We start from the raw sequence: 13,449 nt of genomic DNA, 5'->3' as shown, positions 1-13,449 counted from the left end.
GGAAGAGGACACGTGGATCGATCGAGAGGAGCTACAGAGACTGGACCCAGACCTGCTGGAGTATATGAGAGCTTTCAGTACGCACTCGACGGGGTCGAGTTCTCTCCCACCCGGGGAGAATGATGAGGTCATCGATAGGAGATTTCGGCGCGTCTATCAGAGACGACCACGGAGATCGACGCCATGATTGCTAGCCTTTATTATTGATTTTACTTGTACCATCAGTTTATATTATGCTTTATTTTTTCGTAGTTTCCCATTTTACCCCTGAGGGTAGTAGTTGCTTTTGTAGCCCCAAGGGGCATTTTAGACTTTTGCACTTTATTTTCTTTGGAGCCTATTTATATGGCCATTGTATCTTGTATTTGGGTATTGAATTATTGAATGAAATAATTTCTCACATTTTGTTCTCTTTGTGATGGCATGAGTTCTCTTTGTGAGTGCTTCCCCTTGAGATTCTTTAGTGAGTTCTCTAGTTATCTTTTATTTAGTTTGTTTTGCTTTGCATAATATTCTTCCCACTAGAAATTCCTCAAATTCCTTTCCCCTTGCTCTTGCGCCGGCCCCAGGATTTCCCCCCCGGAGTTCCTTCCCAATGGACCAAGTACCGTTGGCGACCTCCATCTTTTGTGGAAATAATCTCATCATCCAGAATGGTTTCAATCTTTTCCGCTCTAGGTAAGTGGGGTAAATTGGGGAGTGGGGGAAGGCTAGGGATCTCACCAGGTGGGGTCACACAAGGCTCTTTATGAAGTGGATTGTTGGGGTTAAAATCAGGACCCTCAAAGGCTACTATATCCTCAATATTAAAAGTGGGATTCATATTAAACCCTTCCGGGAGTTCCAGCACATAAGCATTATCGTTAACCTTCGCAAGTATTTTAAAGGGCCCGGCACTTCTCGCATGTAATTTCTTTACGGACCCAGGAGGAAAACGCTCCGGGCGGATCCGTACCATCACAAAATCTCCCACCTTGAATTCTTTAAATCTCCTTTTCTTATCAGCATGAATTTTATAATCAGTGTTGCTTTGTTCAATTTTCTTTTTAATTTCATTGTGTAACTCATGCAGATGAGATGCGAATGCAAATGCAGACTCAGATGTTCTAGTCCTAGGACTCATGGGAATTGGGTTAATGGGCTGATTTGGCTGAAAACCATACACAATCTTTGCAGGGCTGAGGCTAGTGGTTCGGTTTAAAGAGTTGTTGTAAGCAAATTCGGCTATAGGAAGCTTTGAGTCCCAATCTCTAAGGTTTTCTCCTATCAAAGTCCTTAAAAGACTCCCTAGACTTCTATTAACAACCTCAGTTTGACCATCGGTCTGGGGGTGGAAAGCGGTGGAGAATTGAAGTTTTGTCCCCATTTTGTGCCAAAGGGTTTTCCAGAAATAGCTTGTGAACTTAACATCCCTATCGGACACGATTGTCTTAGGAAGGCCATGGAGTCTAACGATTTCTTCAAAGTAAAGCTTAGCGATTCGGGAAGCATCGAAAGTTTTGGAGCATGGGAGGAAGTGCGCTATTTTAGAAAAACGATCCACGACCATAAAGACGGAATCATGTTTCCTAGTGGTTTTGGGTAGACCCAGGACGAAGTCCATACTTACATCTTGCCCTTCGAGATCATTGTCCACTTCTCTCGCAGTTAAGAAGTGTAAGCCCTTATTAGGCTTAGGGGGACTAACCTTAGTTTCGCTCTTATCGGGTCGGGGTTGTGAGGGAATCAACTTAATCTTCTTTCCGTTGTGTTCGAACACGCAGGTGTTCGTCTTCCCATAAATGTGGACATCGTTGTCAAACAGCCAAGGGCGGCCAAGAATAATTTGACCCACATCCATAGTCAATACATCACACCAAATCTTCTCCTGATATCCATTAAACTTGAGTGGGATAAGGCTCCTATCTTTGATTTCCATAGAAGTCGAGTTAATCCAGGCGACCTTGTACGGGTTTGGATGAGGTGTGGCCTTAAGGTTGAGCTCAGAAATCATCGCTGAAGAGACAGCGTTGATGCATCTTCCACTATCAACAATGACCTTACAGTTCTTATCCCCGATCTTAGTAAAGGTGTGGAAAATGGCTGTTCTTCTCCAATCATCACTCGGCTTGGGTTGGGACAGTGCACATCTAACGACTTGCAGGGTGACAGGTTCATCCTCCGTAAAAGAATCTTCCTCTTCATCCACATGGTGAACTAGGTCAGTATCGGGCTCGCCCTCGTCGTCATCAACCTCCTCTATTATGGTGACCTTATAGGGACTGGAACATTGAGAGGCAATGTGTCCATACCCATGACACCTATAACATTTGGTTCCAGAATTGGGTTTCGGGGTGTCTCGTTCAGGTGCTTTACCCTTAAGGTCAGGACGATGAGGGGCTGAACTAACAGTGGGTCGGCTACCGGTCGAGTTTGGGGGTCGGTTTTGAGGCTGGCTGGTGGAAGAGCGATACGGGTTGGGTCGGGAGTCGAACTGCCTAGTGTGGGAATGGGTTTTGGACTCCTCTAGGTCAAGTACCAGGCTGCAAGCGGCCTCTAGTGTGTCTATTCCCCTGGCAAACAGTTCAGTGCGAAGATCTTCCCGAAGGCCAGCTCTAAACATAGACAGGATTTGTGTTGGGGTAGCAGATTCCTCGCCGTTGCAACGAATCAGGAAATCGTCGAAGGCGGAGATGTAATCCTTAACTGACTTGCTTCCCTGAGTTAGACGATTCCACTTATCCAGAAGCTTAGGGTAGTAGGATGGTGGTAGGTATTTCTTCCTAAGTTCTTGCTTCATGGTTCTCCAATCGCTTATCGGGTGTTCTCCTCGAGATTCCCGCATGTTTTCTAGGTTGGTCCAGTAAAGGTTGGCTCGACCAGTGAGTTTCATTTCAGCGAATCTGACTTTCTTCGCTTCAGAGATGTTGTACCATTTAAAATAGCTATCCATTGACTTGAGCCAGTCTAGGAAAACTTGGGGGTCAAGAGTTCCATCGTATGTCGGGGCGTCAATCCTAATATTTTTTAATAACTGAGCGTCGTTGTCCCTCCAAGGATTGTCGTTTCCAATAGGCTCTTAATGGGGTCTTGGGTTATGACGGTAATGGTCTTGGAATTGTCCGGGATCGCGAGGTTGTCCATGATCGTGTCTGTTGTCATCACCATAAGGTGAGTGAGGTCTCGAAGGCGTGTATATCGCAGGGTTCCTCATACGCTCAATATTATCCAGACGGTCACTTGTATGGCGTCTAAAGTCAGCTAAGTCCGTTTGGGTGTTGCGGATCTATTGCGTAACCGATCCTAATTGCCCAACTATAAGGTCTAACCTCGCTTGCAAGTGTTCGGGGTCCATTGGTTCGGGTTGGGGCTGGTTGGGGCAGGTTTAGGGGCGGTGGACAGCACCTATACTTGCTGAAATTTGGCTCCTAAAGCTCCTAAATACTGCTGGAAGACTCGGGACAGCAACCTAACACAAGGTGGCACGTGTCTAGCGAGTTTAAGGTTGGAAGCTAAGTGTGGACAGCAACTAGAACAACTTTCCGGTCAAATCTAAGTCTCTAACAGGTGCAGATTTTGAGTTGACAGCAACCGTTCACAACTAGGAAACTTATTCTAAGTGATTCCTAATGTGTGGACAGCACTTAGGACTTGTAGAAACTGCAGGGATTAATGGCAGCAGCAAAAACAAGTGTCTCTTCTCCCTAAACAGTGAATAACGACTACAGAAAAGTTAGGACAGCAGGGAAAAATCAAGCAGTAGTTGTTCCCGACACTTAGTAACCTACCAAACCAAAGACCAACGCTAGGATGCTGGCTAGAATGTCCTAGTTCAGCTAAATGCTTGCTGGAAATGTTAAAAAACAGTAACAAAACAGTGAAAATAAATTATCTAGGCAATGATATGCATGAAGTTTTGAACTACCGCAAGGAACTAAACCCTAGGATGCTTTCTATGCATGTCAAGCATGGTAACCATGCTCTGATACCAAAATGATGTGATGCAATGGAGTTACACAAGAGTTTAAAAATAGAATTAAATTCAGGCTCAACGAATTATCTATTCATGCATCCAAGTTAAGTTGATTACAAGTAATTCGCGATGTTCAACTTGTTAGGCAAGAAACTACAACAAGAAAACTAGACCACTTAAGCATACGCAAAGGAGAAACATAACACAAAGGCTAGTAATAAAAATCCCATAATTAATACAAAGTTGTTCACACCTTGATACCTTTAATTCTCTCTTCCTACGGAGACTAAGTTGAGCGACGAAAGATTGTCCATACTAGCACCGAGGTTTCCACTAAGACGGAGGTACCAAGGAACGTTGCCGTGGGAAAGGATCTTGGAGGCGGAGGGGGCACGGTAGCTCGACCTTTGATAATCCAAGTGTAGACGGAGAAGTGTTCGTCAATGAAATCTACTAGCGTCGGCAAGATCCGGTCCAAGTATTCGTCGACGGTATCGTCGAAGTCAAATCCGACGTCGAAGAATTGTGATCGGAGGATGTTGACTCTTCCGTTGTTGTCGTATTAAAACCCGAAATTCCACTCGGGTTCTTCCATGCATTTTTCGTAAGGGAGAACGGTGGTCGCCGCAAGAGGGATCTCCAATGGGAGGGAGATAGGGTGGCGGCTTGAGGAGGGGAGAGGCTTTGGCCGTGGGTTTGAAAGAGGTGTGGGAATTTTGATTGGGGGAAAGATGGGTGAGAGGTTGCTGCCTTGTGTGAGAAACAGAAAAAGAAACTCAAATCACGTCAGGATTTGTTTTAGGGAATAAAGATTGCTTAGTAATTTCAAATCAGATTTTGAAATTAAAAGCTTGCTAAGCTGGAAAAAGTAACTGAAATATTAGGCAGTGCTTAGGTGGCCATTAGGGAGGTATTTAAGAAGCAAGGGGGCCGGCCATAGAGCATGGGGGGAAAACGTGGAAATTAGCAAGTGGGGTCCACGCCTAATCAATTAATTCCTCAATCAAATCTGAAATTATAATTTCAGATTTGATTATATTTTAAGTAACTCCCAAATTTGAATTATTAAGAGGGAATAGAATTTGAATTCCTCACTAAACATTTATTCCCTTAATTGCCTTTCTTAATTGGATGAAGACCAATTAGGAAACTAGCTTAATTAGGAGTAATTGAAAGTCCAGCACGTTGGGTCCAAGGGGAGAAATGCATGATGTGCGCTGGGCGGCGGGTTGGGATGTCATGGGAGTGTGCTGGAAGGGAAAACAAAGGAATCGGCAGGGCTTGGTAGCGGGATGGGTAATTGGCCTGTGGCCAATTTTCCTGGCCAGGCCGGCGGCAAGAGAAATGGGGGGAAAGGGAATTTCTGGGTTGGGAAACAGTAAGAAAACAGTGGAGAAATTTTGGATTTCCTAACCTTGCGCACCCCTCTTCAAGATCTCAAAGAGATATTGTAACCACGTCGGAACTCACAAAGAGATCCAAAATATTCTCCCAAGAACTCACAAAGAGAACTAGGGAGTGGCGAACTCACAAAGAGATCAAAGTAGAAAATTTTATCCAATTATTCACTAATCCTCATACAAGATACAAAGGCCATATAAATAGGTTCCAAACAAAAGAAAACTGCAAAAGTCTAAATTGCCCCTTGGGGCTACAAAAGCAACTACTACCCTCAGGGGTAAAATGGGAAACTACGAAAATAAAAGCATAATATATAAACTGCTGGTACAAGTAAAATCAATAATAAAGACTCTATCATGGCCGTCGATCTCCGTGGTCGTCTCTGATAGATGCGCCGAAATCTCCTATCGATGACCTCATCATTCTCCCCGGGTGGGAGAGAACTCGACCCCGTCGAGTGCGTACTACGGAAGCTCTCATATAACTCCAGCAGGTCTGGGTCCAGTCTCTGTAGCTCCTCTCGATCGATCCACGTGTCCTCTGTCTCCGGAGTTCCTTCCCAATGGACCAAGTACCGTTGGCGCCCTCCATCCTTTGTGGAAATAATCTCATCGTCCAGAATGGTTTCAATCTTTTCCGCTCTAGGTAAATGGGGTAAATTGGGGAGTGGGGGAAGGCTAGGGATCTCACCAGGTGGGGTCACACAAGGCTCATTATGAAGTGGATTGTTGGGGTTAAAATCAGGACCCTCAAAGGCTACTATATCCTCTATATTAAAAGTGGGATTCATATTAAACCCTTCCGGGAGTTCCAACACATAAGCATTATTGTTAACCTCGCAAGTATTTTAAAGGGTCCGGCACTTCTCGCATGTAATTTCTTTACGGACCCAGGAGGAAAACGCTCCGGGCGGATCCGTACCATCACAAAATCTCCCACCTTGAATTCTTTAAATCTCCTTTTCTTATCAGCATGAATTTTATAATCAGTATTGCTTTGTTCAATTTTCTTTTTAATCTCATTGTGTAACTCATGCAGATGAGATGCAAATGCAAATGCGGACTCAGATGTTCTAGTCCTAAGACTCATGGGAACTAGGTCAATGGGCTGACTCGACTGATATCCATACACAATCTCTGCGGGGCTGAGGCCAGTGGTTCGGTTTATAGAGTTGTTGTAAGCAAATTCTGCTATAGGAAGCTTTGAGTCCCAATCCCTAAGGTTCTCTCCTACCAAAGTCCTTAAAAGATTCCCTAAGCTTCTATTGACAATCTCGGTTTGGCCATCGGTTTGGGGGTGAAATGCAGTGGAAAATTGGAGCTTTGTCCCCATTTTGTGCCAAAGGGTTTTCCAGAAATAGCTTGTGAACTTAACATCTCTATCGGATACGATTGCCTTAGGAAGGCCATGGAGCCTAACTATTTCGTCAAAGTAAAGTTTAGCGATCCGGGAAGCATCAAATGTTTTGGAGCATGGGAGGAAGTGCGCCATTTTAGAGAATCGATCCACGACCACAAAGACATAATCATGTTTTCTAGTGGTTTTGGGTAAACCCAGGACGAAGTCCATACTTACATCTTGCCACGGGCGACTAGGCACGGGGAGTGGAGAATAGAGTCCCGTGTTCTGCTTTCGCTGCTTGGCCAGTTGACAGATATGACATCACTTCAAGAGCCTACCGACGTCGCGTTTGAGGCTGGGCCAATAGAAACGGTTTTCTAGAGCAGCGATAGTTTTAGCCTGCCCAAAGTGGCCAGCTAAACCTCCACCATGTAATTCCCATACAAGGTATTCGTGAAGTGAGGTTTGGGGAACACAGAGCTTCTGGGCTTTGAATAGGTACCCGTTGTCTATCAGGAAGTCATCTATCGTGCGTTCTCCTCCATTGGTCAAGAGGGAGTAGGTGTCCTGAAAATCTGGACAGTCCTTATACTCATCTCTGAGGCGTTCAAAACCGATGACTTCGGCCTTCATCTCCTGGGTTATCATCAGCCTCCTACTAAGGGCATCCGCAGCTTTGTTCTCACTTCCCGCTTTGTGTCTAATTGTGTACGTGTACTCCTGCAAGAACTCGACCCAATGACCATGGCGGGCGTTGAGCTTCTTCTGCGAGTTTATGTATCTCAAGGCTTCATGATCAGAGAATATCACAAATTCTTGGGGCAGCAAGTAATGTCTCCAGTATCTAAGGGACTGGATGACGGCATAAAATTCTTTGTCATAGGTTGAATATCTCTGGCGGATGTCATTTAATTTCTCGCTAAAATACGCCACTGGGTGTCCTTCTTGAGATAAAACTCCTCCAATACCGATCCCTGATGCGTCTCAGGTTACTTCAAATACTTTGGAAAAATCCGGGAGACGCATAACAGGGGCTTCCACCATTTTCCTCTTAATGTCCTCAAAGGCCTTAGTGGCAGCTGATGTCCAATGAAATTCGCCTTTCTTTAGGCAGTCAGTTATGGGTGCCACGATAGTACTAAAATTCCTGATTAACCTCCGATAGAATGTGGCCAATCCATGAAAACTCCGAACATCTCTTATGGTTTTAGGCTCAGGCCACTCGTTGATCGCTCTAACTTTCTCGGGGTCGGCTGAGATTCCTCGAGATGAGATTATAAATCTGAGAAAGGTGACTCTATCAGTAAGAAACACACACTTCTGAGGGTTCGCATATAACTGTTCTTTCCTCAAAATCTCACATACTTGTTTCAGGTGTCCCAAATGTTGGTCTACGGATTTACTATAGATTAGGATATCATCAAAGTAGACGACTACGAATTTTCCGAGGAAGGGTCGTAGGACTTGGGTCATAATCCACATGAAAGTGCTAGGAGCGTTACTAAGACCAAAAGGCATGACCATCCATTCATACAATCCGTCTTTTGTCTTGAAGGCCATTTTCCATTCATCCCCCGGGCAGATCCTAATCTGATGATATCCGCTCTTAAGGTCCACTTTAGAGAATAGCGTTGCCCCCGTCATCATGTCAAGCATGTCGTCTAGTCGGGGAATCGGGAAGCGATATTTAACGGTGATTTTGTTGATAGCACGGCTATCAACGCACATCCTCCAAAAGCCATCTTTCTTTGGAGTTAGGAGGGCAGGGACTGCACATGGGCTAACGCTTTCTTTAATAAATCCTTGTTGTAGAAGCTCATCTACTTGCCTTTTTAGCTCAGCGTGCTCCGTTGGGTTCATCCGGTAGTGAGGGAGGTTAGGCAGGGATGCTCCAGGGACCAAGTCAATGACATGTTGGATGTCTCTTAAATGATTTGAAATTCAAATTTATTTGGATTCAAAATTGAATGACTTTTCAAATTAACAAAATCTAATTTAGGAAGGTAATCAAGAGGGAATTTGAAATTTGAAATTAAGGGTTGGTGGTGAAGAGGTCGGCAGCTATAGGGATGGCTTGGATAGGCCGATGGCTAGGGGAGGTCCGTAGGAGGGAGCGTGGGCCGACGGGGGAGGTGGCTGGCTGGGGGGATGGAACTGTGGGCAAGGTTTGTGGGGAGAGGCCGGTGGGTTTGGGTGGAGGAGGGGAAATTGGTGGGATTGGAGAGAGGATGGAGGGGGAGTCAGTGGCTTTAGGAGGGTGGGGAGGGTGGCCGGATGTATAGAGGGAGGAAGAGATAAACCGTGAGCCTCGGACTCTTCTGGTGGCTGACGGGTGTTGCTTTCACCCTCACCTAGGGTTCTCTCTTTCTCAAGTGCACACACAAGAAGAAAAAGAATACAAAGCTCAAAATTTTATTCAAAAGCATCATTGACCTCATACAATGACTAAGGCCTTAATATATAGGTCTCCACTAACAAGAAAATAAAAGACTCATATGCCCTCAGGCTACAACATGAAAGAAGTCTCCACACAGGGGTACAATGGTACACTAAAAATAACATATATAAAAAATACATAAATGCATAAAAAATAGAGGCTCTGAATCGTAGCCGTCGATCTATGATTCTTCCGATGGTAGACGCGTCGAAATCTCCTGCTTATGTCCTCATCAGCATACTTGTACATGCCTATGTAGATACAGTACATGTATCTAACAAGTCTTCAAAGTGAACTCGACCCGAATGGTTACATCTCCTATGGGGAGCACTCGCCATGAGGAATGTAAGTCGCCCAACAAGCTATTCGCCATCATCTCACAAAACTATGGCCACTGTTCGAGCAAAGATCTATACAAGGACTCGTTGAAGTGGTCAACTTGAGGAATCATCACACCTAGTAAATCCCCCATGGAAACTCGTCCGAATTGATTCCCAACAGGAACTGTTCGGGCACTCTCCAATATTGGAACCACTCAACAACCATTGTCATCATCATCCTAGCTACATGAAGCATACAACGCCTCAAAGGCCATTGCTACGATCTCTCATATTTGGACAATTCTCAATCCATTGCCAGTCACTTAGAAGAACTCTTCTTTTGTTTTTAGAGAATAAAATGTCACATGGACTCGTTATCACATCCTAAAGATTTCCCTCCACAATGTCATCTGTTATTCGGAGACCCAAGAATTTTTCTTAAGTATAACATTTTATGTAACCCTCTAAACCTTACAAATAAAGGATGATGAGACATACTTAGAGTATTTGATGCAAACAAAAAATTAGAAAAAACTTTAATTTTTGCAAGCATATATAAAAACTTCCTAGAAAATAAAAAAATACACAAAATACTCCACTTGAAACAAAATACAATGCCACTTCATATCATAAAAATGGCACTTACAAGATTAGAACATAAAACTAAACATAAAAACACCTAAACTACATTCCATAGCTTGAGAAGAAGGATACAAGTGGCATCGAACTTGTGAAGAGAAGAAAGAGGTAAGAAGCCGAGACGAAGGAGAGGACAAGCTTGCAAGCTTTCCTAGAAGAAGAGAGAAGAAGTGGAACAAGTTCTCAAGCTTTTCCAAGAAGAAACCCTCAGGTTTTCATCTAAAAAAATCAGCCATAACACTCTCTTATTACAAAAACATCACATATATATAGGATAAAAGGGACAACCAAACAACCACCATAACCTCCATTTAAACCAATTAAAAGGGGAAAATGGAAGGCCAAAATTATGTCCAGAAACAACACCCAAACAACCACAAAGGAGGCCAACATTCATTCCAAAGCAGCAATCGAACAACCACACAGAAATCGGGTAAAGTAGCCACGGGACAGGCAGCCAGGGGAGAAACCGAAGGGGCAGCACAGGGGAGTCGGAACCAGCCTGGAGAACCGGAACAGCCATCCCAAAAAAGGGGAAGGAACCAACAACGGGAAACAGAACCAGGAGGAGAAAACCGAGGGGTCAAAGGGAAGGGAAAGAGGCAAAATTCAGCTCCACTTAATGAGCTAACAAGAGGAATAACTTTTCATATTAATGAGCTAAACACTAGCTCAAGCATTTATGAGCTAGAACCAAGTAGCTTCCAAAGAACACAACTCAAACCCGAGCAGCCAAGGCCCAATCCGAGAAGAAGCCAGCAGCCCAAAGACCAAAGAACCCCAGATGTTTTGACCTCCTCTTTGCCTACATTAGTATTGAACTTTCTATATCTTTTTGACATTTTGAGACTTGAGATTTCTTGCTTTCCATCTTTCGTCTTTTTTTTTTTTTAATTTCATATTATTTGTCTCAGAAGACCCGCAACATTCTCATTCTCCATATTTGCTTAAAACTCACTCAGCTCTCTCAATTTTCTTCTCAACCTGACTTGCTAGTAAGGTCAGGTACAAACAAAATCAGATCCAACACTTTCTTTTTCCCTTTTTAAAACCTAATTAAAGTTTTTATTTTGGATCATTCTAAAAAAAAAAGGATCTATGAATGTTCTAATCGAATCTTTTCTCTAAATTCATCCCTTAAAAGTTTAATGCTTGGCTTGAAAAAATGAAATTTGGTATGCGTAGCTACGAACATACCTTCTTTTTTTGTTTTTTTCTTAACTCTAACGAATCTGGTACATATTACTGCGAACTTCTCTTTGTTTTACTTAATGATCCGCCCCATAAACTGATATCTGACGATGCAGCAAATGCTGGAAGCCGTGAACACCATACATGAGGAGCGAATTGTCCACTCAGATTTGAAGCCTGCAAACTTTCTACTTGTCAGAGGTTCACTTAAGCTTATTGATTTTGGCATTGCCAAGGCTATACTGAGTGATACTACCAACATCCAGCGAGATGCACAGGTGAGATTTTCGAGTTCATTTTTCTCAATGAAATTTCGTTTTTTATTTTCCTTTTCAAACATCCTTCGCTATGAGATGATTTTCAAGCTCATGCCATTACACCAAGTCTTATTTATTACTTTTTGGATAGTACATGTTTCAAACTAGTTCATTTCATTTGAGGGTTTGTGGAGTTCAAAATTTGTATTCATTTTTTATTACATCAAGGGGGATTTAGATACATAGCATTAAAAAGGGATCCACCTAATTTTTACTATTCATTTTTAATTTGTTATCACTCAGATAACACTCAAAACTTTAAGGTCTCATTTGATTCGGCTTTTTTTTGCCTTTTCTGTTTCGAAACGGTAGAATTTTTTTGTTGCTGTTGTTTGTTTTTGATACTTTTGCAGAAATATTTTTTAGGGAACTACATTTTTATACTGTTTTAAAAAACTTTAGGGTATTTACTTCTCCATTTAAAAACTCCGTTCTCTCAAACAACAATTTTAAAATCATCTTTTAGAAAAGATATAGAATAACCAAACGAAGCCTAAATACCATGAAAAATAACACCCCTCACCCTCTTCCCTACAAATCTCATCACCTCATCTTTCACATACCTCTCTTCATGCTTGGAGAGATGGGCCTTCCCATCAACCAGGCAGAATCCCTCTTACATCAAATCAAAGATAAATTTATGTGCTAAATATATCGAATAGCTTTCAATGTTTTCTGTAAATTCCTCTTGCATCAAATCAAAGATGAAATCTAGTATTCTTTTTATGCAAAACGGTTTATCAAATGCAATTAAACTGCAGGTGGGAACTCTAAACTACATGTCTCCAGAAGCATTCATGTGGAATGAACAAGATCAGACTGGTGGCACCATCAAATGTGGCCGCCCATCTGATATCTGGTCTCTTGGTTGCATTCTTTACCAGATGGTTTATGGGAAAACACCATTTTCTGATTACAAGACCTTCTGGTCCAAATTCAAAGTCATAACAGACATGAACCATGAAATCTCTTATGAACCTGTTCCAAACCCATGGCTTGTTGATCTCATGAAGAAATGCCTCTCATGGGATCGAAACAAACGGTGGCGAATACCTCAACTCCTTCAACACCCTTTCCTCGTCCCGCCCGTGCCGTGCACCGTACCATTGAAGGAAGAGTATCCCTACAAACAATTGTCTGATAGGGTAGAATTGTATTGGAAGGAACCTGAGGTTAGAAGTAAATGTGCTGAGCTACTCAGTGTAGTTTCCAGACTTGAGAAAATTCACGGCTCCAACAACATCAATCAACAACATAAACCTGCTTCTTAAGTTGCACATTGCTATATTTGCAGGAGAAATTATTCTGTGCGGACGCCAAACGGCGTTAGAGCTGATTGGTCTCCGGATATAGAGCTGCGTTCGGTGGCCGCATCGAATAATTTTTCCATTTGCAGGGTTTAGTGTGATCCAAATTCTGTTAGTTGGTATAATATGGCTATTTTTCCTCATGTGAATCATGGTCTTCCCTCAATAGGCTTTTGGGTGAGGCTCAGTGATGGTTTAGCAATGGCTTTATAGCTGAAATTGGCTGCTTGAGATGTACATTGTAATGTTTTGGTTGTCTGAGTTTGAAATTGATAGAGCAGGTTAGGCTTGTTGGTTAGAAATGAAGAAGTATAAAGATGGCTCAAGCTACCAGAAAGGTATCTTAGCGATGTAAAATTATGATTTTAAGCAAGCTTAACAAGAATGATTAGGGGGTTTTAGTTAGGAATGATTTTCAGCATTTTGATTGTTTTTTTGAAATCTAGAACATTAATAAGTATTATTTTTATGAAATATGAAAAAGAAAAGGTCCAAATGTAATTTTTTTTTTTGTAAAAAAATTTTTATATTTGAAATTTGCAAT

General features: G+C 42.6%; 1 protein-coding gene across 2 annotated transcripts in view; it reads left to right on the top strand.

The window, feature by feature from the left end:
• LOC110101568 (extracellular signal-regulated kinase 1) overlaps window positions 1-13,174 on the top strand; it is a 28,203-nt gene extending 15,029 nt beyond the window's left edge. For both annotated transcript variants that reach the window (XM_020829525.2, XM_020829524.2), the window contains 2 exons: window positions 11,398-11,559; window positions 12,360-13,174. In XM_020829525.2, coding sequence (XP_020685184.1) covers window positions 11,398-11,559; window positions 12,360-12,869 — 672 coding nt within the window. In that variant the 3' untranslated portion in view covers window positions 12,870-13,174. The remainder of the gene's footprint in view (window positions 1-11,397; window positions 11,560-12,359) is intronic.
• The last annotated feature ends 275 nt before the right edge of the window (window positions 13,175-13,449 follow it).

Source organism: Dendrobium catenatum, unplaced genomic scaffold (assembly GCF_001605985.2).
Source record: "Dendrobium catenatum unplaced genomic scaffold, ASM160598v2 fragScaff_scaffold_1209, whole genome shotgun sequence".
In the NCBI taxonomy this organism is placed as follows: domain Eukaryota; kingdom Viridiplantae; phylum Streptophyta; class Magnoliopsida; order Asparagales; family Orchidaceae; genus Dendrobium; species Dendrobium catenatum.
This window is presented reverse-complemented; position numbering and strand designations above follow the sequence as displayed.